The 23,669-nt window shown below is 52.0% G+C and overlaps 8 protein-coding genes across 8 annotated transcripts; 3 read left to right on the top strand and 5 right to left on the bottom strand.

Moving 5' to 3' along the window:
* Positions 1–339: 339 nt before the first annotated feature.
* Z517_05792 (uncharacterized protein) lies at positions 340–5,868 on the top strand (the record flags this gene model as incomplete). The annotated part of the gene is made up of 2 exons (XM_013427534.1): positions 340–413; positions 468–5,868. The coding sequence occupies 2 exons, from the start codon at positions 340–342 to the stop codon at positions 5,866–5,868; spliced, it is 5,475 nt and encodes a 1,824-aa protein (XP_013282988.1).
* Positions 5,869–6,384: 516 nt separating this feature from the next.
* On the bottom strand, positions 6,385–8,137 carry Z517_05791 (uncharacterized protein; the record flags this gene model as incomplete). Its single annotated transcript, XM_013427533.1, has 2 exons — positions 6,385–7,027; positions 7,083–8,137. The coding sequence occupies 2 exons, from the start codon at positions 8,135–8,137 to the stop codon at positions 6,385–6,387; spliced, it is 1,698 nt and encodes a 565-aa protein (XP_013282987.1).
* Positions 8,138–8,839: 702 nt separating this feature from the next.
* Positions 8,840–11,641, top strand: Z517_05790 (uncharacterized protein; the record flags this gene model as incomplete). Its single annotated transcript, XM_013427532.1, has 3 exons — positions 8,840–10,171; positions 10,266–11,002; positions 11,053–11,641. 3 exons carry the CDS (start codon positions 8,840–8,842, stop codon positions 11,639–11,641), a joined length of 2,658 nt encoding a protein of 885 aa, XP_013282986.1.
* Positions 11,642–11,984: 343 nt separating this feature from the next.
* On the bottom strand, positions 11,985–13,787 carry Z517_05789 (uncharacterized protein; the record flags this gene model as incomplete). The annotated part of the gene is made up of 1 exon (XM_013427531.1): positions 11,985–13,787. The coding sequence occupies one exon, from the start codon at positions 13,785–13,787 to the stop codon at positions 11,985–11,987; it is 1,803 nt and encodes a 600-aa protein (XP_013282985.1).
* Positions 13,788–14,543: 756 nt separating this feature from the next.
* Z517_05788 (uncharacterized protein) lies at positions 14,544–16,312 on the bottom strand (the record flags this gene model as incomplete). Its single annotated transcript, XM_013427530.1, has 2 exons — positions 14,544–16,180; positions 16,243–16,312. 2 exons carry the CDS (start codon positions 16,310–16,312, stop codon positions 14,544–14,546), a joined length of 1,707 nt encoding a protein of 568 aa, XP_013282984.1.
* Positions 16,313–16,882: 570 nt separating this feature from the next.
* Z517_05787 (uncharacterized protein) lies at positions 16,883–17,878 on the top strand (the record flags this gene model as incomplete). The annotated part of the gene is made up of 1 exon (XM_013427529.1): positions 16,883–17,878. The coding sequence occupies one exon, from the start codon at positions 16,883–16,885 to the stop codon at positions 17,876–17,878; it is 996 nt and encodes a 331-aa protein (XP_013282983.1).
* A 694-nt stretch (positions 17,879–18,572) lies between these two features.
* Positions 18,573–20,486, bottom strand: Z517_05786 (uncharacterized protein; the record flags this gene model as incomplete). Its single annotated transcript, XM_013427528.1, has 6 exons — positions 18,573–19,002; positions 19,056–19,254; positions 19,306–19,393; positions 19,453–20,002; positions 20,068–20,342; positions 20,412–20,486. 6 exons carry the CDS (start codon positions 20,484–20,486, stop codon positions 18,573–18,575), a joined length of 1,617 nt encoding a protein of 538 aa, XP_013282982.1.
* Positions 20,487–22,022: 1,536 nt separating this feature from the next.
* On the bottom strand, positions 22,023–22,981 carry Z517_05785 (uncharacterized protein; the record flags this gene model as incomplete). The annotated part of the gene is made up of 2 exons (XM_013427527.1): positions 22,023–22,841; positions 22,895–22,981. The coding sequence occupies 2 exons, from the start codon at positions 22,979–22,981 to the stop codon at positions 22,023–22,025; spliced, it is 906 nt and encodes a 301-aa protein (XP_013282981.1).
* Between the last annotated feature and the right edge of the window lie 688 nt (positions 22,982–23,669).

The raw sequence follows: 23,669 nt of genomic DNA, 5'->3' as shown, positions 1-23,669 counted from the left end.
TCGGAGGCTTACATGTAGCTGAAGAAAAAGAAGAATGGTGGTTGTCGGCCAATCTATTCCGATAGAAGTCGGGATAAAGCAAAGCATTGTGCTCCAGAGGATCGAAAGTGTCAACTAGGTTCGAGTCGTGTGACTGCAGACGAGGCTGAGAAGTGCGGAAATGACTAAGCGAATTACGGCAGATCATTCGGCGTAGTACCGTAGTACGTCGGAGTATTGAAATTGCTTGCGACGCGCTTTTGTTTCAATATTGCCGTTTACACTTACCTGCATATCACTTGTTCAACCACCAACAACCCTGTCAATGCTGCTTCCGAAAGGCTGATCTTCTCTGATGATATGGCGTCTGGTTCACTGAACCCGAATTATTTCCCTAATATAGAGAAATGTCTTGCTGGCGAGCTCCTCCTTCTGTAAAACCCCTCCGCAACAAATTGGTCGAATGCCATGCTAACGAAAACATGCAGTTCCTGGGACGATCTCTTTGACGCGGTCTTTTCCCATGACGAATCGAAGAGAGACTTTGTGACCAAGCTGCTCTCCGGTAACCACACTAAAGAAATACTGGAGTCTACGTTCCCCGTGTTTCCCCCGCCGTCCACATCGTCAAAAAGTACCTTCGACTCCCAAATTTCGACAATCCCATCAGGTGGACAATTCAACCGTGACGAGTTGAAGGAGGATGCTTTGTGGCTTAGCAAGCAGGTCAACCTCGAAGAGAAAGAGGCGTTGCGATTGACCATCCTGGAGTGGCAGTATCGTTCCGAATCCAGGTTGCAAGAAGGGTTCTGCCAGGCTGAAGTGGCGAGCCTGAAAGACGCCCTTGGGTCAGATTTTGTGGACAGGAGTTGTCAAGGGCGAGGGCGGCGACCCCTAGCAAGAGACGAAGAAACCCTTGACTCGCGAAATACACGCCGAGCCCGCCTGATCCGGAGGCATCTGGAGCAAGAAGTCCTGCTTTTGCGCCTCGCAGAGGATCTTTTGGATGTCAGTCTCTTGCCGGACACAGACGAAACAGCGCCGCCGCAACCCGGCAGGAGATTAGCCAATTTAGTACGACATGGATCAGCTGGCCTTACCCAGGACATTGAGGATGCTGTCAAGTTTATCCAAGCACAGATGCAGAGTCTGCAGTCAATCCCTTCATGGGAATTGGATGAGCCACACCTGAGCATTCTGAAAGTTGTGGGAGATACTGCCAGTCTACAAATGATCGGTGTGGCTTTGGAAATCCTGTTACTGAGGTTGCGGAGCTCAGAAGAGAAACCGTCGTCGCAGACCGTTCTTCACTGGCTCAAGTTCATGTCTTCGGTTGCATTTTTCGCCTCTTTCGCCTCCGAAATCGACGCTCAACAGGTAGCGATCCAAAGAATACAGTCAGGAGCATCCCTGGTGTCGTTGTCTCTGCTCAACCTCGCATCTACTGTCGCTACCTTGAACAAAACGGCCTTGTCCGGCCATGCTGGTCGACACGACTCCCAGACAGAGTACTTCTTCGATCTCGACTGCGCTTTTCAAATATATGAGCTGCTTGCTAATGAAGCCGCTACGAGGAACATACAAGCCGGCCCTGCGATCCTCGCATGGGCAGTCGCGGTTCATCGGATCAAACAACTTGGTATTGCCATGAAGGAAAACAGAGAAAGCCACCATATTCAAAGAACGATTGACGGGGTCGCGGCGTTCGATGCAGCGACTGGGCGTCGAAGTTCTTCAGGCAGCGGATCCTCTTTTCAGCCAACAATTTTCGAAGATCTTCTTGATAGATTCACTACGCTCAACACGAGCGACGATCCATCGGTATTTCTCCTCGAAGCTGCCATTGAGCACTGCCACATTGTTGAGTACATCGGAGTACTCGCTGCATCAGCCGGCAATACGGCGAGAACACTGGCTGTTTACAAATTCCAAACGATACAAGAACTTCTTGCAGTGTCACAGTCATTCTTGGGATACACACCGGAGTTGGTATCATCGCAGCTAGCCTTACTGTCATCTACTCCCGACTCCTCCTCCGAGAAGAGAGTCTATGATCCCGCAATGGAGTTCATTGAAGACAATTTTCTATTGGAAGGCTTCTTCGACACTTCTGCAGCAAGATTTCCATACGAGTGTTTGCCTTTTCTGCGTTTCTGTCGGGTATTGGCTAAGGCCCCTATCTTTAGTGAGGATGGGACGCAGTATGTCGAATTTCGGCTTCGGAGACTCGTATCCTTTACTCAAGCCGCGGTTAAAGGTATTGACTACAGAACGACCCGTGAGGATGAGATTGGTAGCTTCGTGGCTCTCAACAAATCAGTCAATGCACTTGATCTTTCACAGAACAAGATGCTGACCTTCGGACACCAGGAATCAGAGACCACGTCGATTATCCCAGCTGGTGCCATTGGTGAAGTCATCTCTGACCCAGACACATCCCCAAAGGTAATCAGATGGCAATACGAGTTCTCTGGTCTGGCATACATGGGGCAATTACTGGAGCTGCGTTACATGGGCCTGCTAGCCACTGCCTTGACACCGTTTGAAGACCCTGACGCTGTGACCTCGGAGATCATTGGCGTTCTGACGACTCTTCTATCGACTGTTCTCAGCGGCACCTTCTACGGTCAGTCTGCTGACCAAATTGAGCATCACTGCACCTCGATTCTGGACGAAGCCAGCAGCAATCTCGCTTCAGACATGGATTTAGTCCTGTACATCTTCGACATTCTCGAACAAGAGTTGCAAGCTTTTCGCCGTCGGTCTACGTCGGTTTTCGATTGTCGAGTCATGGCGTCTTGTCTTCATTTCGTCAGTGTCCTGACGAAAATCAAGCCGCACCTTATTTGGTCCTATCTCAATCGAACAAGTCTCCTTGGTCATCATTCAGCTCCTTCACCGATCCTCAACATTGTCACTGTAGTGGAAGTACCTCTCCGGAACTTCGATTTCTTGGAAAACTGCACAGAGTTGTACCGATCACTGGTCAACTTGGCGCTGAGGGAGTCTGGTCATGGTCTTTCGTCCACCCAAGGTCTCCCGAGTCGCAACTCAACGGTGTCCGCAGCCTGGCGATTCCAGAGCAAGATGCTCTTAGCTGCAACAGAGACCATGTTCCAAATCTTTCAAGAGATATCAGACTGGTCATTTCAAGTATCCGCTCAACAGGTCCGTATCAGCACTTCGATTGCTGATTCATTTTACGATATAATTCGCTACGCCTTTGATTACGGTCTGTCAATCGGCTCTTCGAACCATTTGACGATACCTTTTCTTGAGGCAGCGAAATATCTTGTGGCTTCGTTCCGATTATCGGGTCCCGAAGATTCGGCGATCTACCCCTTCACGCGTCTCTTTTTCTTGGCGAGCACAGTCGACAGATCTACACTAGCTCACGAAGGTCTCTTTGATCGACAGGTCAGCGCTGTATTGTCGTTAGCATCGCTGCTTGTTCGATACGGTCAAGTACAGGAGCTTCCATTGTCAATACTGGAAAGGCGTATATTTGATGCCGCACCTTGCCTGATTCGGACACTGCAGTCTCCATCTTCCGTCCGGACTCCTTGCCTGAAGTTATTGCGCTTCGTCATTGGATATGTGGAACGATATCAGGCCTCGTCTTTGCTGGGCCATCTGGGCTCTTCGTCCTGCATTGACTTCGTCAATGTTGTTCGACATCTTGACCAGAAGTCTATAACTCCCGATGAACGCGCTGAACTCTGGAAACTCCTCACCTTCTTGGTCAAGGATTCTCAGCAATGGCTGGCCATGGTCATCCTCACAGGCGCTGCTCCGGACGACTTCAAGCGTGTCAAGTCAGGGGAGTCCCCTGCCAAGTGCGTTCCTGGCCCAACATTCACCCAGTCTGCCATTAAGGAGTTGAACGATATCTCAAGATTACCTCGAACAGTTTCGAGGGTAATGCTTGAATTTGTTTTGGAGGCGCAGCAAAATTGGCCTTGGGTGACAAAGGATCTCTCCTCCTCGGACAAATTCTTTTCCACGATTGTCTTATTCGTCGCTGGTTTTGATCCCAAGTCCCACGATGAAATTGATGTTGCCCAGCAGAACTTGGTTGCCACTGTTGTCGCTGACATTGCAACAACTCATCTCCATCATGCGAAAGTTGCGGGAGACTTCAACGCCGTCAAGACGTTCTTGCCATTGCTTAATTGGCTTACCTCAAATGCTGTCGAAGTTTCCAGTTATAATTCATCGCTGCACGCCAACCTCCGTCGAAATTTTGCTGCCAAGTACAATGGACTGGTAGTTTCCGACGTCAGTCGTACCGGGCTGACTGAACGGTTCTACGGGCCGAACTTCTTCTACGATCTCCAATATGCCAGTGAGTTGTTGGCCAAGGACTCATACTGGCAAGGTAGGAGAGGGATGCCCAGCGGCCAGTCTTTTGCAGCAGAATTCAGGCGCGCAAATACCAATCTCTCAGTCGTGGATTCCGAACTGACCCTGCTTTCGAGCCTTCAGCGCTTTTGTGTCGACCACTGCAGATTCTTCGCTCGAGATCGCGAGGTCCAGAAAGCGATGGCACAGATTGTCCGAAAGTCTTTACAAGCAAATTGTCAGGTTTATCCGTCTGAAGTGCTCTTCGAGTCGCTATTTCAAACTCGGGCAGATCTATGCTTAACCCTCCTACGTCAACTGGTTGCATTCGGCGTCAAAGGATCAGACTTCGCAGGGTTATTGGAACCCGCTTGGGACGCTGTCAGGTTCAGAAATGGTTCCTATGAACACGCGATCATCAACAACGACCTCGCCTACTGGCGATCGATCCTCTCCATTCTACTCCTCGCCATTCAGTTTCATGTCAAGAAGAAGAGGAGGCCGACCATGATTCCGGGTAGCTCTACGGGTGTTGTTACACTGGATCACGAAAATGTAACATTCCTCGAAATCACAACTACGATTGTGGCAGAAGGGTTCAAATCCGCGGTTCTTGCTCTTCAGGACCAGAAGGAAAAGAAGCTCAAGACTGACGACGATACTGAAGACGATCTTATTGGACCACGTGACATCTCACTCTTGTTGACACTATTGCAAACAATTCTCAGGTTGCCTAGTCTTCCTCAATTCTTGGTGGAGTTATCGGATCGACTATCTGCTTCTGGTATCATCACGGTTGGCCTCTTGCTCTACTCGTGGTCGCATATCCTGACCCGATCAGAGAGTGGTGCTCAACCTCGATATGCTGAGTACAGTGTACAGCTGTTGGCTTCGATTTCATCACTGCCGTCTGTCGCGGAAGAGCTTGCAGTTGAGGGCGTGCTCAATCGACTTCTTTCCTCAAAGACTTCTGAGTTACTTCAGAACGTTCCTGGCGGTGCCTCGCATACCGACACACGACCAAACTGCAGTTATCTCTACCAGTTATGGGCGAAGGGATTTCTCCCACTCTGCCTTAATCTCCTTCACGCGGTCGGCGGTGCAGTTGCGCCTGAAATCTCTGCTTTTCTCAATCGGTTTCCCAACCAATTGATTCGTGCAAGCACCAGTTTAATGCTTACGTCGCAATCGGCTCATGGCGGAGCCTACGCGTTAACCCTGGCCGTGACGAATGAAGCTGCAACTCTAGCTCTTATCTCGCGCATTCTTTCTTCATATCGGGACGCTGGTGCATCTGCTGCGGTGGACCCCACGACTATATTACCATTGAAAGGCTACGACGCGCACAGGAAAGCCATTGTCGAAGACCTGCGCGATATACTTGCCATGAAGGAAGAGGCAAGGCGTAAGCTGACAATAGCACTGGACGAAAAAGAAGTCAGCTGGCAGAATACGAAGAACGGCAACGTACTCGATGGGAAGATTGTGCAGGAGCTGAAGATGGCTCTTGCAGCACTGAGCACGGACGACGATCAGGACGAGAAGTAATGTCTATTCCAATTTTGGACACCATGATCCGAACGATTAATTTTCAGTGATCCCAGACCACAGACCACTTACGGGCCTCACGAAAGATAGATATGGGCAGCTGACCTGAGGCGAATCGAGCATCTCGACCAACTACGAGTCTTGATAATCCTAGCAAGCCTCTTCCACATAGGCAGACAATAAGTTTCCCATCGACTCGTTTGGCTTATTTCCAGGAAAAAAAAAGGTCGCAATAGCAATGAAGACCTTTGGTCCTTTCAGTTCGCTTCTCAGATGAAGCCCTCTTTCAGATTTTCGTCCACATAGATGCTTTGCAACGTTCCGGAGGATGCATTATCGGTCCTGCTGCTTGTGCGAGCTGTCCTGAGGGCTATGCCAGTCTGAGGCTCTCCATGTGCTTTGTCTGATGTAATCGGAGACCATGCGAGGTCAGTCATCGATTGACACTCGACAGCGTGTTTCTGCTTCCCCGCTTGCCTGCAGTGTTAACGTGATGTCGCTCGAGCCCTCGCGGGATCACAGTCTCACGCCCTCTCTTCTCATCTTCTCCCGTGTGGCATCTCTCAAATGCCTTCTCAGAATCTTGCCGGATGGGTTTTTGGGAATAGCATCCACAAACTCCACTCCACCCGCGAGTCGTTTGTATCGAACGACTTTCCCTTCGACGAATTTTTTGACAGCCTCTTCCGTCAAGTTCTCCCCCTGTGGCCCGACCTGTCTGACAACGAAAGCACGAGGTTTCTCGTCTCCGTCTTCGGTCGGCATACCTATCACTGCCGCGTCTGCTATTCCGGGATGCTCGAGCAAGAGGGCTTCTAGCTCGGCTGGCGCCACCTGGTTCCCTTTGACTTTGATCAATTCCTTCTTTCGATCGACGATGAAGAAACACAGATCATCATCCACATATGCGATGTCGCCGGTCTTGAGCCATCCATCTGGCGTCAGCGTTGCCGCAGTGGCTTCCGGGTTACGCCAGTATCCTTTCATGATGTTGGGTCCCCGACACCATAGTTCTCCGACCGCTGAAGGGCCGCGGTCGGTGATCTCGGAGGTGCCATCTTCAGTCATTATCTTGGCCTCGCAGTTAGCGTTGAGCTGGCCGACGGAGTTAGTCAAAGATATCTTCCTTGGGTCCCACCCAAGAAGGGAGCAAGTGCACCTAAAACAAGAATCAGTGAATTTGAGCATCGGCAAAAAGTCTGTGTATGCCTCACTCGGTCATTCCATAACCCTGCTTGAAGTTCAAGCCTGTGCCTATTCGTCGCTCGACCTGTTCCGAGACATCGCGGCCGAGCGGTGCGGCTCCAGATCCGATATTCTCCACTGAACTCAAGTCATATTTGTCCACTGCGGGATGCTTGGCCAACATAACCGCGATTGGGGGCACGAGCGCATAGTCTGTGACGCGGAATTTCTGCGTATATTCGAGAAGCTGGATGAAGTCGAATTTGGGCATCACATACACCGGGATCCCGCGGCTGAAGGCTCCAGCGATGTAAAATGTCTGACCGTATGCATGGTAGAGCGGAAGGAAACAGAGCCATGAAGCACGGGCGGTTCGGATTTGATATTCAGGGTGGAGTGTGGCCAATTGTTGCACCTGTACCGTGTTCGAGATGTAGTTTTTGTGGGTGATCTCGACACCTTTGGGCACACCTGTTGTACCGCTGCTGTAGTTCAATGCTAGAGTGGTGTTACACTCCCCTGGTCCCGTTAGATGATCCCATTCGAATCCCCTAGCGTCTTCCGCGGGCGCCACAAGGTCGCTCCAGTACCTGCAGCCTTTGAGCCCTCTAGTCTCTCCATCGAAGATTTTGGCATTATAGACAAAGACCCTCTCAGCGACATCGAGACCAACCAGTTTTGCAGCTTCGATCCCTGTCTCCAGTGATCCTTCTGCACACAGAAGGTACGTCGCGCCACTGTCTCGTAGTTGATGTGCCAGCTCTCTAGCGACGAAGGTCGGGTTGGCACCAGAGAAGATTCCGCCTGCGCATAGCACGCCCATGAACACGACTGGAACAAAGAGGTCATTGCCGCTGAAGAGGAGAACGCGGTCCCCTTTCCTAAAGTGCTTTGACCGCTGCAAACCAAGCGCAAACCGTTGAGCCCATAACCGGAATTGATCACGTGTCAGGTAATGCGTATCAGGGCGGGCAGCTTCTGAAAAGGCGCGCTGGGAGCCCAGGGGTGCTGTAGGTGACTTGAAGAGGAAAGTCGGTAAGGAACATTCCGGTATGTCTACCGACCACTGGGACTTGTAGGGCATTGTAACGAGAGAGTCAAAGACGAAATAGCAGATTGCGGTCAGAGGGGAGATCTGAGGTAAAACTGGAAGAGATCGTGGGTTAGGGCAGCCACAGGGATGGAAGCAAGGTGGCAGACAACATCGGATTTGCCGACTTTATACATGCCATGACGGTTCGCCCATGTCAGAGACATCGAATCGAACACCATCTCGAGGGGTTGATATGGGACCTTTGTTCTAGTACTCAGTAAGAGCTTAACCGAGATGGGATGAGAGAAGGGAGAGTCTTGCAAGCCAGCCGAGGCTCACGGTGAACGGAGAAATATCTAGTCCGGGGTTTCCAAGACCACGTGCCAGGTGCAGAAGCCCCAGAATTTTCCGCCTCTGAACTGCAGGTGGTGGTTGGCTCGCTTATTCTCCACGTAACCCTTCCGACAAGCCGTCTTTGCTGCTCCAGTAACCATGGCCAAGCTGTCTCGCTCGATCCCACGAGCGTCTGCCCGCCAAGCCTTTTACCCCGAGGGCAGCAGCTAAAACCCCCGCGTCAAGATTGTCATTTGCCTTCTGATGTACGTCCACCGTATCAAGATCGAGACCAGATTTCAACGACATTCCAATGGATTCTGCTAATGTAAGGCGGTCAGATCCAACTGTGCATGAGACAGAATCACCTCACCAGGTGAGTGTGGATGGTGTATCTGTGTTGACGCGCTCGCTCCAGACATGCCGGCCCCTGCTAACTGGAGGTCCCTCCGCCAGAATCGTAGAGGGAATGGAACTCTTGAATGCTCCGAATGTGGACTATGTCTGACACGGCAGAGTCATCTCACTCGGCATATTCATTCACATCTTCCTCCTACGCAACGGAATATCATTCCTTGCCCCAGTTGCGGGAAAAGATTCTCAAGACAGGATGTTTTCCTCCGGCATAACCGTAAGGTGCATCATGCGAGACAAGCCAGCAAGAGGGGTGGCCAAAAGTCTTGCTTCCGCTGTGTCCAAAAGAAATTGAAGTGCGACAGAGATCACCCATGTGCCACTTGTGCCAAAGTGAACGCAGTTTGCAAATACCCGGAGGAGTCAAAGGAACAGCCTCAATCAGAGGAGGAGGTACACAGGCCCAATGGATCTGTAAGTAATGCACATGAACATTTGTCCAGTATCTTGGTTAACTCAACTTTCCAGCCACAGGATGCCTCTGCGATGGAAAGTGTAGCAGGCCCTGTGAATTACGGTGGTTCTCTGGCACCCTGTGCTTCGACACAGTCTGTTGATGCTATGGAGAGTGAGCAGGCACATGGTGCATTAGGAGTTGACCGACAGTACCCACCATTCCAGGATCCTTTCGCTGATCCATTTGGCTCGTTACCCTTATTTGACGTCTCGAATGGTCTGGATTTCGCACAAATTGGGGTTGACTGGTTGGATGTTTCTGAAGACCTGACCGGAGACTGGGGCATATCCGAACCGATGGCTGCGAACGAAGACGGCCCTTCGAACCGTCAGCAATCTCCCTGCCTGGATCGAACCGCCGAGACGGCGCCGCTGCCTACTCGAACTACGCGAGCCTCTCCTCAAATTTATCAGCCTGGTCTTGCGACTCCCTCTGTCACTGACTTGGCGCCCGAGGACCACGATGTCTCTCGCCAACAGTGGCCATTTGATGCCGAACGTGACGCCGCACCAAAACGCTACCAGGCACCCCCAATGCGACAAGTTCTCCAAATGCAGATTCAGACGAGCAACAAAGAATATACATCATTCCATAACAGCCTCACCGAATTGTTCTCAGATACATACTTACCGATCCCTGAGGTGGACCGTGGCACAGTCGCCGCGATGCAAGTTGTCAAAAGATGGCTAGAATCGTATTTCAGAGAATTCCATGGCGTTTCACCAGTCATACACACCCCCACATGGGATATTGAAACTTGTCCCACCATTCTGATCGCGGCCATGAGCTTGATTGGTGCCGCTTCTTCAGCCAGGGACGGGCCTAGCAGGGCGCAGTTGGCCGTTCTGAGCGAGCTTTGTTCAAAGATGCTACCATTGATTGTAAGTTGACTGGCACTCCTAAATGTACTTGTGGTGCGCTGGGAATTGTACTGTCCTGGGCAACAGTGATGCTGATTTTCTGATTAATCTGAAGGCGGCTTCTGACACAAAAAACTATCAAGACATCAATTATCTGATAGCGTACTGTCTAAGCTCGATCTACTATCTCGGGTCCGGTGACCGCCAGCTCTACCAAGTCGCCGATCGTTCCCGGGGTATTTTGATCGGCAGTCTTCGTGGCCTGGGAATTCTGCGCTCTTACTTCTCCGTCTCTGTCGAGGGCGAAAAGGAAAAGGGCGACCAGTACACTGACCATAGAGACCGAAATGCTCGTCTTCATCAGGATTGGATCTCTTGGAGGGACCAACAACAAGAACTAAGGCTTGCGTGGACAGTCTTTGGGTTTGACTATACCTTGTCTACGTTGACCAGCAAACGAGGGGCAATCGATCTTTCAGAGCTTCCGACTCGACTGCCGTGTGCGGATTCTCTTTGGACCGCACCGTCAGCTCAGGCGTGGGCAGCGTTGAAAGTCGACATGAGCGAAACCGCGACAGGGGCCTCATTGGCGTTCTGCCTCCGGAGTATTGTTGCTGGTAAGCAGTTGCCTCCGGATCTACCACCGTATTCGAGGCGATACTGCACCACCGTCTTGGACCGGCTCCTCTGGGATTTGAAACAACTGGACATGGTTTTCATGACCGGGTGCCTTGGCTTACCGCAGTCTTCATCCGGGCAACAAGAAAGAAAAACAACCCTGCTGGAGATTTTGGGCAAGATTCGCCATTCACTTTCGCGGCCGCGATCCAATGAGGAACTCATAAATTACAGGTGAGTTATAGCCCTCGATCTGCGCTTAGTATATTGACTTTGTGGCTCAGCATGATATATTCAATATATCACTACTCCAACCTGAGTAATTCTGGCGACATGATGGATTTGGTCGTCTTCATTGCACGGAAGAGTCTTTCTGCCAACAACCCGCATGCTATGGCGTCAATCAATGCAGCAGAGCGTCGGCTGGCGATCAGCTATGCCAGCGATCCACAGAAGACACGCTCATTGGTCTGGCATGCAGCCCAAATCATTGGCGTCTCCAATCACTACATCTTCTGTTCGCCTTGTGAGGTGCTGCGGATGTTTGCAGCTTATGCCGTTCTTATTGCTTACGGCAGGTATCGTCCTCGCCTACCTCCAGACTACCGTGACACTACCCCGATTGATATTGGTCAAATCTACGCAAATGCAGAACAGATGGCCGCGACTACTCAGTGGATTCGCTACGGCGGGTGCGCCAGCGTTGGCTCTGCAAAGGATATCCGGTCCGAGGAAGGCGTTCAGGCACTCATACGTGAAGGATGCGAAAGACTCAGCAGTATCATAACCTGGCGGGCCTCGGGGATGTTTGTTCGCGCTCTGAAGTATTTCGAACTTGAGGCCCAGTTTGAGCGCGAACACATAAACCCATGAAGTGCGGAAGATCCAGCGACCTCATCCTTATGACGAGGGTCACCTGCACCTCCAGCACCAGGTCACCATGAAAGGCATGATGAGGACCCAACGTCCCTGACAAAAATAAACAAAGTTACGCACCTCGAAGCAAGCATATGGCGCGAATTCCCGCCTCAACGTGACAAGCTTAAAACAGGGAGCAGATTATCCTGATACATCAGCGCGACATTGTCATGCTTCTGAAACCAAGTGGACAAGCACAGGAGGCCCTAAGTTTTTACGATGAGATTGGCACGATTCTGACTCTTCCTAAGTAACTGAGATGGAGACGGTGGGATCTCTCCTGGACTGTGAGAGATATTTAAGCCACCTGCTGTATAGTCAAGTCTTCTGGCCACTTGGGGGCATCGACTCCATTCTGCCTCGTTCCAATGTGATATCCAGGCTTCACTATGCCCGAATCGAAGGAAATGACTGGCTTGACGCATCTCATCACCTTACCCTTCCCTATGGCGACGTCGGCAGGTCTATCCTCGAAAAACTCGGCCTTAAATAGTCGCTCTCGACATTGGCCGTTGAGAAGGCTGTTCAGCATCCTCGGGTACGTGTATCCTGTTGTGTGATAGTGCCGGTAGACCTCGCCCGGCGTCTCCCTGCGCATTTTCCCGAACACCTTGTCAGGGTATGTGCCGACTGATCTGATGAGCCATTGGTTATAATAGTTGAGGGCTATATCGACGAGGTAACTGCCACCCCGCTCGCCTCGGCGGATGATGGCTATCAAGACACCACAGATGCCAGCAATGCCTGTACAATAGTCACTGTTGGGAAATACAGGGAGCACCGGTTCCTCGAGACCCAAGGCTCGACCAAACGAGTCCGCCACCCCGGTGACGGCATCACTGATTTGCTGCCAGCCACTTCGATTGCGCCATGGCCCATTCCAGCCGTAGCAGTTTTCCCGTGCATAGATGACGCCTCGCCCTCGGCTGTTGCACAAATCTATGACCTGTTGCTCGCCAAATCCATATTTGGCCAGCACGTTGGGCCGGTATCCGTTGAGGACGACGTCGGCGTCGAGAATGAGAGCACGCAATCGCTCACGCCCTTCCTCCTCTCGGAGGTCAATATGGCAGTTCCATTTACCCCAGTTGAGATCGGGATGGAGGACACCATAGTCGGGCAAGTGAGGCGCTGTGACTCGCATCACCGAGGCCCCCAGCTCTGCGAGCCCTCGACCGATGGTGGGACCAGCAATGATCCGAGTCAATTCGACAACCTTCAAGCCAGCAAGCGGACGAGATGGGGATGTTTGGCTGGTTGCTGGCCACCAGCAGGCAGGCTGCCGTTCATTGGGGATGTCGTGGATCTCAAACAGGTCGACATGTTGGTTGGCTTTGCCGTGCTCCGAGTTCCAAAACTCTTCGCTAGACAGGCAAACTTGTCCGGCGTGTTTGTATATGTCGCTGGTGCGGTGTTGCAGTTCGTCCGAAGGAATTTTGCCCACGGCGTCCATGTAAATTTGAATTGCCTCTTCATACGAGCCCACGTCCCTGTCCAAAGGCAGGTCGATCGATTTGAGTGGCCCATCGGGATTCAGGGACGAATGCAGCTGGAAGAACTTGCCGTCTGCACACCGATATAAGTTAGAGGACACCCCTCGATAGAGACTCGCGAACAACCGGTGCGTGTCACCAGATGGAAAGTGTTGATCAACTCCTTTGGTTCCTGGCGCCAGGCTGCCCTTCAGAGAGATATTTGCGCCGTCAGGGTCGATGGACCAGAGTATACAGGAGAAAATGAACAGGATTGCATGGTCGGTATTGATGGTAACCGTCTGAGGGTCGAGGTTGTACTTTCGCTTCAAAATCACATTGACCAGAGTGGCTTCCAGGGCTTTCAGGGCGGCCACCGACTCTGCCTCGCGCCAATTGATCGGGAGGCTAGGATCAGACGAGCCGGTGAAGTGGACTGGGAACTGGCCTGAGAGAGCCTCTTCCGGTAAAAACCGAGCGATGCGGGAGTTTCCCAGGATGCCTTCCTGGAAGACCTTGAGAGTCTCTGCCGGCACGTTGTAGTGAGAGTCGCCATTGGTATACGCGACGCCATTAGTCTGTTGGGTAACGCCATCTTTGGAGCTGGCAAGTTCTGGTTGAGAAGCCATGTTCGACTAAGATTAGGTGGGCTGAGTCGATGTGCAAGAGTATTAGGATTTCTTGGACGCGATGGTGGGTTCAGTTGCAAACACTAGATACCAAAGGCTTTCTCCTATACAACTCGGAACATCAGCCTCAAGCAAGACACACCACCACAGACTCTGCTTGGCCCACGAGGTAACGAGTATTTCACTGGTGGCCAGATTGCTCACCTGTTGCATTCGCTCGGAGGAGCAGCGGGGCTCGTGTGTCTCAATGTCCACCGAGTACGGGATCGCCCACCAAGAAGACAGAAACTACTCAATAGTCAAGCAAGAGGAGGATTTCAGCGACCGGAGTCTTTACTTCAACGCATGCTCAACATGGAGACGGAGGTGATGGAGGTGGCGACGCTGAGTTTTATGTAACCGAACGAAACATACTTTGTATACTCCGAGGGCTGATGATCCATGGACAGCCACCTGATCCCTCCAGTTGTAGTTCCCCGGACCTCCCACTTTGTACTTGTAAACCAAGGCACAAAATGAGGAGAAGATTGTCTGCCGAGGAGCCGAGAATGTCGTGGGTTCTTGGTACGAGGAGATGGTCAGACATGGAGAGAAGAAGTGGTATCATTGGGGACAGAGGACGGAGAGATCTGCTTGAGGCACAAGAGCCGGAAGTGACTATATTGTGACTCCATACATACGCCGTGCTCTCTATGTCTCTACCAAAGATGTATCGTGTTACTTCACAATTCACTCCCCGAAACATACAACAAATGATCACAGTCTCGCCTGGATCGCCTTATTCGCCTTGTTCGTCTTGTTCGCTTCGGCACGGAGTTCCTTACGGAGGATCTTCCCCGAGGCACTCTTGGGTATCTCGTCGACAAAGTAAACACCTCCTCGTAGCTGTTTGTAGCTGGCCACTCGGCCCTTGACGAACTCTGCCACTTCTTGAGCAGTGATGGTCTGGCCTTGGGATGATGGACGGGGAACCACGTATCCCCGGGGCACTTCGGTCTGTTGCTGGTGGTCCCAGACTCCGATAACAGCGGCGTCTGCAATCAGTGGGTGGGACGTGAGCAACGCCTCCAACTCTGCAGGTGTTACTTGGCTGCCCTTGTACTTGATCAACTCTTTCTTGCGATCGTGGATATAGACGTGCCCATCTTTGTACGTCCCAATATCGCCCGTCCGGTAGAACCCGTCGACAAATGTTTGCTGGTTTTCCTCAGGCCGGTTATGGTAACCTTGAGAGAGGATTGGGCCTCCCACCAGGAGCTCACCGGACTCGCCTTCGGCCACGTCTTCGTTGTTGTCGTTGACAACGCGAAGAACGACGTTTGGGCACAGCTGGCCGACACTCCACGTCTTCTGGTCGAGCCAATCCGTGGCGGCGATGACCCCGGAAGTCTCGGTAGTGCCCCAGGTCTGCGCAACGTAGGCTCGTCCCCTGCCCAATTTCTCTCTCAAGTCCCGTATAACACTCTCCCCGATAGGCGCCGCTCCTGTGACGGCAACTTCCAGCCCGTCAAAGTGGTCTGTAACCTTGTCGCTCTTTGCAATTCGTAGCCAGACCGGTGGAACCGTGAATTGATATGCCGGCCTGTATCGTCGATGGTATTCCAGAAAGGAGTCAAAATCGTAGCTCTTCATCCACCAGGTCGTGCCGCCCATATAGAAGGGACAGGTCGAGTACAGAGAGATTCCGGCAATGTTATTCATAGGTAGATGTGCGATGGTGTTCATCACAAACTCTCGTCCTTCTTGTCTACGGTGGGCACGGTAGCGGCGAGCGACGTCCATAGTGCAAACATTGTCTGCCACGAGGCTCCGATGGGAGATCCGGACGCCTTTGGGCATCCCTGTAGTGCCGGAGGAGTATAAGAGACAAATTGTGACTTGTTCGAGTGCTCGGCGGTCGGTAATACGTGGCCAGTCAAGCATTTTGTCCCCGTTTGACTCGAGGAGATTAGACCGATCGGCGGCAGAGATCAACTTCCAGCCTTTGGGGATTGTGCTCTCCAGAATCAAGACCCTTTCTCTTCCAATACCACATTTTTGCGCTGCAAGTACCACCCTCGCTTCGCACTCCGGTGAGCATACTAGTAGAGTAGGCTTTGCGTCCTCGATCTGGCGTACCAGTTCTGCCGCGCGGTATTCCGTGCTGGCACCCGTGTAGACTCCTCCCGCTGCGACGATCCCGTAGAAGAAGACGGGAGCAAATGGACTTCCGTATAGCGTTGTGAAGACGACATCGCGACCGACCCCCGAGGCGCCAATATCGTAGCGGTGCCGGAGAAGGTGCGCCACCCGCTTGACCAGTCTACGAGCCTCTGCTTTTGTAATGCTGTTTGCTGGATTGGCTGCTTCGACGTGGACTTGGGTGTCTTCACGAGCCAGACACAAGTCCGAGTCTAGAGCATAGAGATCAGCAGGTGAACAGACATGCCAGAAGTGCTACCAGGAACTAGTTTACCAAATAATAGCGACAGGATATCCAGGGATGGAATATCGAGGTCCCCGTGCGGCGACTTGTAGACCCGCATCTTGTCACTTGTGAGCCTCACTTGAAGAGTTTTTTTTTCTTGCGTCAAGTTGTGCAGGCTACTGACACGTGCTTATATCATGAGACTCTTTCTCTCAGAATGTACTGTACTGCCGTAATAGCATCCCCTCTGCTTTTACTCTGGAAGGCACCGCCTCGGTCAAGTATATTCAATGCCTCCGGCCCCACCTGCAATAAACTATGCCGAATGGAGGCACCAGTGGGTGCAAGGTGGGGAGCTCCGAAAGGGGGCAAATACAATAGTTGGTGGCCGAAATCGGCCAAACTAACTAAGTGGGATCCACCTTGATATACTGGCACCATCCCCACTTCCACCTCGATACTATAGTCCGTCACATCCTACTGCAGTAGTAGTGGTGGTAATAACAAGTCCTCTCCTTGCATCTTGAATTCCTTTTGATTTATCAGATTAAAACACATCTTACCATCACTGGCGTTGAGACCCTAACAGGCATTTCCACTGCGAAACAGCCAAAACCCGCCGGATTCGAGACCAACTCCGATTTCCTTCGCTTGAATCCAAGTGCTGCCGCTTCCCTTTCAAACCAAAATGGCTGTACCTATCCGTTGGCTCCCCTCAGCAGGTGCATGGTCTGCATCTAAGAGCTGCGTGCCTCTCTTCGCGGGAAGCAGTCGGACGCTGCGGCCGAAATGCCACGGACCACAGCAGCCAAATCGAAGCACCGTTGCGAGATTTGCAAGCACCACACGGCCGATCACGGTCAAGAAGATTGCAGGCGCCTGCGGTGCAGAGGTCTCGGACGTCGACCTGGCCAAAGACCTCGCAGACCCGAGCATCGTCAAGGAAATCCGAAACGCCCTCCTCGATCACTCGGTTATATTTTTCCGCGGCCAGGGTCATCTGACGCAAGCCGACTTTCTCGCGTTCAGCAAACACTTTGGCAAGCCTGTGCAATATCCGTTTGTCAGTGGCTTGCCCGAATATCCGGAAATCATCCAGGTGCTGAAGCGCGAGCATGAAACGTCCAACTTTGGCGGAGTGTGGCACGCCGACACCACCTACCTCGACCGGCCACCGATGGGCACCATCTTACTCGCCCGCGAACTACCCCCTTATGGCGGCGACACGTGCTTCGCCAACCAATACCTCGCGTACGAGACGCTCAGCGAGGGCCTGAAGAAGACGCTCAGTCCTCTCCGCGCCATCAGCAGCTCCGCCAAAGCCGACGTGAGCAAAACGCGCGAAGATCGCATCAAGGAAGACGCGGGGAGCATGAAACAGACGGACTTTGAAGTCTCGCATCCCGTGGTGCGCACGCACCCGGAGACGGGCCGCAAGATCCTGTACGTGAACACGGCACACACACTACGCTTTGACGGCTGGACCGAGGAGGAAAGCAAACCGTTGCTCGACTACCTGTTCACGCACCAGGTCAAGCTCGAATTCACCTGTCGCTTTCGCTGGGAGCCCGGCTCCGTCGCCTTCTGGGACAACCGGTGCGTGCAGCATAACCCGGTCAACGACTACCACGGATATAAACGGTTGATGCACCGCATCACCCTCGAGGGTGACGTGCCCAAGTAAGCGGGAGCTACATGTACCTTAATTTCGACGCTTGCATTCTTTCAAAATGCTTCAAAGTCCGACGCCGTGCGGGAGTTTTTCTGGGTCACGGCGAATACAAAATTGTCAATTTCTATAGCTTTTACATAGATGAGTATCAAAGTATCCAAGCTGCTTGACAGGTGACCTGTTTGCATATTGTGAACCCAATTTATGGCGAGGAAGGGAGACAAATGTGCTCGAACCAAGATCGGCGCTCAGGTTTGGGATCCTACCACCTCAGGACTTCCAGAGAAGCCGTGCTTGCAGGTATTGGTCCCCCTCGACCATATCCGCAACAAACTGTGGTGCGGAGAAGGCTGTCGGTAATGTATGCACCTGCATCCCTTCTTGTTCAGCAAAAAGAGGGCGGAATATCTCGCCAATCATGGCAGATTATTAGGCACTATAGTAGTAGATCAAGGATGGACCCTGTCTGGCGGTTCATGACCAAGGGCCCATTCCCAATACAACTTTTGGTACTGGCTGTTCTGTCCTTTACGACTGTAACAGTTGGCCACTGTACAAAGACGCAATCCACCGGCTGGGTATGGCGACAGACATTTCCTAGACTTGAAATAGCCGTTCCTCAAGTTCACCGTGGGACTAACAGCTCGCCAGCCCCCAGGTCTGTCCGCGTCCCAACTGTCCTTCAAGTCACTCTGTTTTGGCCTTTCTAGACTTCAGCAGCCTTGGACCCCTCCTGGCGAACTTCGACAACGTCCGCTCTCTTCTCTCCCTCACCCTGACCTAGGTGGACAATGTCGGTATTGGCAAGGAACTCGTCCAGCTTCTGCCTCTTCTCTTCGGTAGTGTCGTTGACGTGAACCGCGACCTCGTCTCCAAACTTCTGGCCGATCTCTTCCAGGCTCAGTCGAGCTGTCTCCGGGAAGTAGAAGTAGATGATGGGGATAAAGACGGCACACCAAATGATCACCACGAGATAATACTTCCAGCCCACCCGGTCAAACCCGATCGGCGCAGTCTGCAGCAGGATGATGGTCGAGGCAAATTGGCCGAAGAGAGAGAAGCCCATCCCAATAGGTCGGATTTCCGTGGGGAAGATCTCCGCGACGTAGATGTACATGGTGGTATCGCAGAATGTGCTGTGGGGGAATGTCAGTCGGAACGACGGTTTCTAGAGCGGTTCGAGCTTTACCCTTCGAAAGTGAGATAGAAAAAGACGAAGAAGATCCCGGCAGCGTTGCCTGCACGGTTGTCCGTCCCGGCGTACTCGGCGATCATTGCTGCGAGACAAGCGGTCGTTACGAGACACCCAGCGGTGCCGAACATCAGCATGCCACGGCGTGAGTTCACCTTGTCATGAAGCCATGCGCCAAAGGGGTTGTAAATCAATGCTAGTCATGTTCAGCACGTCTTGTCGCTCATCTCAGACAGGGGAATCTCACACGAAGTGCAACTCCAAAGAGCATACAACAGGAGAGGCATGGACCCCTCCATTCCCAGGCTCGTGTAGAGTATCACCGAGTAGTTGTTCTAAACCAAGTCAGCCACAGCACCGCGACTCCGCACTGATTCTGTCATCTTGAACTCACAATGACAAGCGGCCCAGAGAATTCAGAACCCCATTGTGTCAAGAACCCCACGATCATGCGTTTCCTGTAGCTTTTCTTGGTCCAGACCAGCTTCCACACTGGCTGCCCGGAGCTCTTCAACTTCGCATTGTCGACACGCACCTGTTCGCGAATCTGGTAGAACTCTTCTTTGGCGGCGATTTCATTCGGATCATCTTTCGTTGTACGCAGCCGTCGAATGATTTGGAAAGCCTCTTCGTGCCTGTCCAGGGAGATCAACCACCTGGGCGAATGAGGCAGCCACGGTGACCCCACAAGCAGAACCAGAGGAGGTAGGCATTGTAGACAGAGGGGAAACCTCCAAGCAAATGCCTCGTTGTGAGCAGTCGCAAAGTAACAGGCATATCCGACCCAGGAAGCCAGGAGATAGCCCCAGACAAGGAAGATTGCGTGATGTCCGACGAGCCACCCTCTGCTCCCTGGGGGGGACAGCTCTGAGATGAACATCGGAACGATGGTTACCAAGACACCCACGCCTATTCCTGCCACTATTCTGCCGACCTGAAACATGCTTGGACGTGTCAGGATAATTGTGGCAACATTTGTGACATAGGGTTAGGGCTGTGGCAGACTCACGCTATAGCTGCTGCGCCGCCTTGCAGGACGCCACCGACCAAGGCCGTAAATGCCCCTAGCTGGATACTGGCCCTACGGCCGAGGGCAGAGGCAGTCCACATGACCAGCAGGGTGCCGATGGCACCGCCTGCACTGTAAAGGCCGTTTGCGGTTGCGATCGTGCTGGTTGTTTTACCACCGTAACCCGGCTCACCTTGCGTTGGCAGGTCAAAGTAGGAATACCATCCTGGCTGGCCAATGGTGGAGCTGATCACCGATGAACAGTATCCGTATGTCTATCACTAGTGGTCAGCCATCCGGACCGCCTCGCAAGGACTGTCTGTCCTGGGCAACGGCGGTCTTACAATAGAGCCAAACCCCGTGAGAATAATGACCCAGCGATTGTAAGGCGTGATGTGTGAATTCTTCGATTTAGCCATCTTGGGCGAAAATCGCTGCAATTGGAATGATCCCAGGAAAGGGGTAAGATGAAGTCTGTAGAGAAGTCCCCTGTACAGATTTATGCCACCACCTTGACCAAGGGATCGAGGACGCATATAAACCATGGGTACTTGGATATCATCCCGCACTGGATCTCGGACGAGTTCTTTGGCGACTTCGCGGGGTCTCCACGCAGTAGGAATTACCCGCCATCGGCTCCCCGCCTGTGATATTGACCTCATTGATTTCATGTGTTGCTCGGAAAAGTTTCAAATTCCGCACAGCTGAGTAGGGGACAGTGTCGATTCCTTCGGCCACGAGACTTGGTCAACAAAAAGGTGTACCGCTGCCGTGGAAAGCCGGTATCAAACGGTGAAGGAGTGTTATGGCATCACTGTGTCTAGGCAATTGGGTGTTGGCCCACAGAGAAACATTCCTGTTTGTGAAATGTTCTTTCCGAGAGAATTATCGGCTATATCCGAAAGAACCGTGCCCATGGACCGGATGATTGAGTTGCTGGTGTGTGAAGGTTGGTTTTAGCATGGCAACATCTGCTTGTTCCCAGAGAGATGACCGATATTTCGATCCATGACAGATTACAGAAAGGTATGGCTCGGGTAAACCTAGAATTGAGGTGTTGTCTGTCAGGAGACGCCGCCGCTGTATTGGTAGAAGCCACTATACCCGACCGGCGCCGTGGTGGCCAACTGTATTCCGAGGGAGAGAAATCACATGCTGGATCGGATTGCAGCACTGGCTCTTTAAGACCGTTCTCGCGTCGGACAACTTCGAACCGTCCAAAGGGGTGGCATTGAGGGTCGTACGCGACGCCTGGATGACATGTACGAAGCCCATCGACTTATTGCTGCTTGGACTTCATCATGCACTACTGTGAGAGGTTCCACCAGCTCGCGCTCGCTTTAAATCGACAGAGTATAGCAGAGTATCGCTGATCGCATCTATTGAAGAGAGTGTGAGCCGAGTGGGTGACTTGTGTCGACGTTGTACGAAGCGCCTGTCTAAAGCTTTTACAAAAAGCTTGAAAAGCTTGAATTTGAGCTTGACACCCTTGACACTCCGACACTCTTGACACTGTCAAATAGACACAATCTCGTATCCGCGATGCGATTTTTCAGGTCACATCGGCTAGATCTTTACTCGCTTCCAATTGTGACAAGGCTAGTGATAATTTTATGTGCAACAATGTGCAGAACAGGTTGAGATGTTGCACCCATCTCCACCACACAACGATCCACAGCCCTAATTGGAACGGGTAGAACTGCCTGCCACGTTTAGACGAGCGACCAACCATGAAAAGTTGATAGACGACTATACTCATTTATTCCTGGTCAACAATAAGAGTCGGATTTGTAGAAAAAAGAGCTGCATGGTGACTTAAAGATCCTTCATTTTGCCAAACAGACCACGACGCCAGTACATAACTCGTACACCAATTCAAACTCCAGGTATTAAAAAAGACAGTCTCTGTGCAGATTCCAAAATCTTCATTACCCTCCCCTGCGAATTGCACGTACTCACTCGTCGTAAGTAGCACCCGGGGCCAGTCCATGCTTTTCATAGAGCTCCCCTGGCTGTCGGCCTAGTCGACCGGCACTGCTCCTCAGCTTGCCCCTGCTGGCGTCAACAAGGGGAGAGATCCATTGGTCTTCGACGGTGCCACCGACCATCTTGTCGCCTTTTCTCAAATACGTCGTGGCGCCCAGCATCGTCGGCTGGAAATTGACGTAGATGGCCTCCCAGTGCTTGCGGTCCACCTCGAAGATTTCGTGGTTGATGCCGATATGATCATTTTCTTTGATCGTCTTATTCCACCAGTCCCAGCATTCGCGATGCAGCTTGCCGTACGCAAATTTGTGGATATCTTCGGCCGACCGCCAGTAACTCAGATTCATGAGCTCTGTCGCGCCGTTTTTATCTTGGCTCGTCCAGTTGGAACCACCGTAGTAGCCAAGATCAGGATTCTCAGCCTCGAGATCCTGGATCATTTGGCTCAGATAGTCGCCGATAGTCTTGACGTTGGGGGCAAAAATCCCAAGCGGGTGATTGACCTTGGCTCCTAGCATGAAAACAGCAAGCTTTTCTTCCGCTGCTTCCTCGTGAAAAGTGCCATCCTCGTCCGGGATTTGCGGAGAAACGCGATACGGAAGAGCTTCATCGAGGTAGTGGTTTTTCTTCCGACCTAGAGTAATGGCCATTGTATCTGCCAGACGGACTCCAAGCACAATAAGAGAAGGAAGCATGGCATAGAAGCGCGGTATGATAAAGACGATAAGGGACTGTAGCAGAGCCCCAAGGAGGATCCACGTCGACACCGAGAAGTTTTCTCGGAGAGCCTGGAGAGAGTCAGTGCTCGGAACCGTGCAGTAATGGTGTTGCGGAGACTCACGTAAAGAAATCTGCTCCTCGCGTCGGGCCAATTACTCTGCGCACGTGGGCGCTTTACAAAGGGAGGAAGGGCACTCTTGAAAGCCATAGTGGGAGCAATGTACAGACGACTGTCGCGTATTTCAAGCACTTTTTCAAGGCGTTAGCGATGAGATGAACCAGGAGTTGTAGAAGTAGGAATGAAAGCTGATATCGAATGTGTAAAAACAAAGGCTGGTGAAAAAAAGTCGACTATATATCACGGTCACAGCCTGTACCACCAAGCCGCCACTGCCATGGATACAACCTTGCTAAACTTCATCGCGCTGAGTGCATGATGTGCTTTGCATTTTCGGACGAGACGAATCGCAAGCGAGAGAGCAAACCGGGGTATCAATTTGGGCGGCGGAGGTGCCAATGGCAAGGAACCTGCTACCTGCAACGTCTGGGCTCCATACCAAAAAGGTAACTTGACCTGGGCGGCGGCATGGCTTTCGCACGAATGCTCTGAATCAGGCGAGATACCCCCCAATTCGTTTGTGGAGGACGAAAGTGTGACAGCAACATCTCCGCAAGGTGAAACGTGAACAGCGGGTTGAATATAGACCGCACACCGCTAAGCTACAATTTAAGGCCGTAAGGGGCTACCTCCCGAGTACACAACAAACAGTGGTTGAAGGCCCTAGGCAGACACGAGTACTCGGTACATTACTTCATCTCGCCTCCTCTATTCCTCAGGCCCTATACCATTCGGCCGTAATCGTACACGACATCGGAGGATCAAGTCTCTAGTAATG

This window comes from Fonsecaea pedrosoi (genome assembly GCF_000835455.1).
Source record: "Fonsecaea pedrosoi CBS 271.37 unplaced genomic scaffold supercont1.4, whole genome shotgun sequence".
Taxonomy (NCBI): Eukaryota; Fungi; Ascomycota; class Eurotiomycetes; order Chaetothyriales; family Herpotrichiellaceae; genus Fonsecaea; species Fonsecaea pedrosoi.
This window is presented reverse-complemented; position numbering and strand designations above follow the sequence as displayed.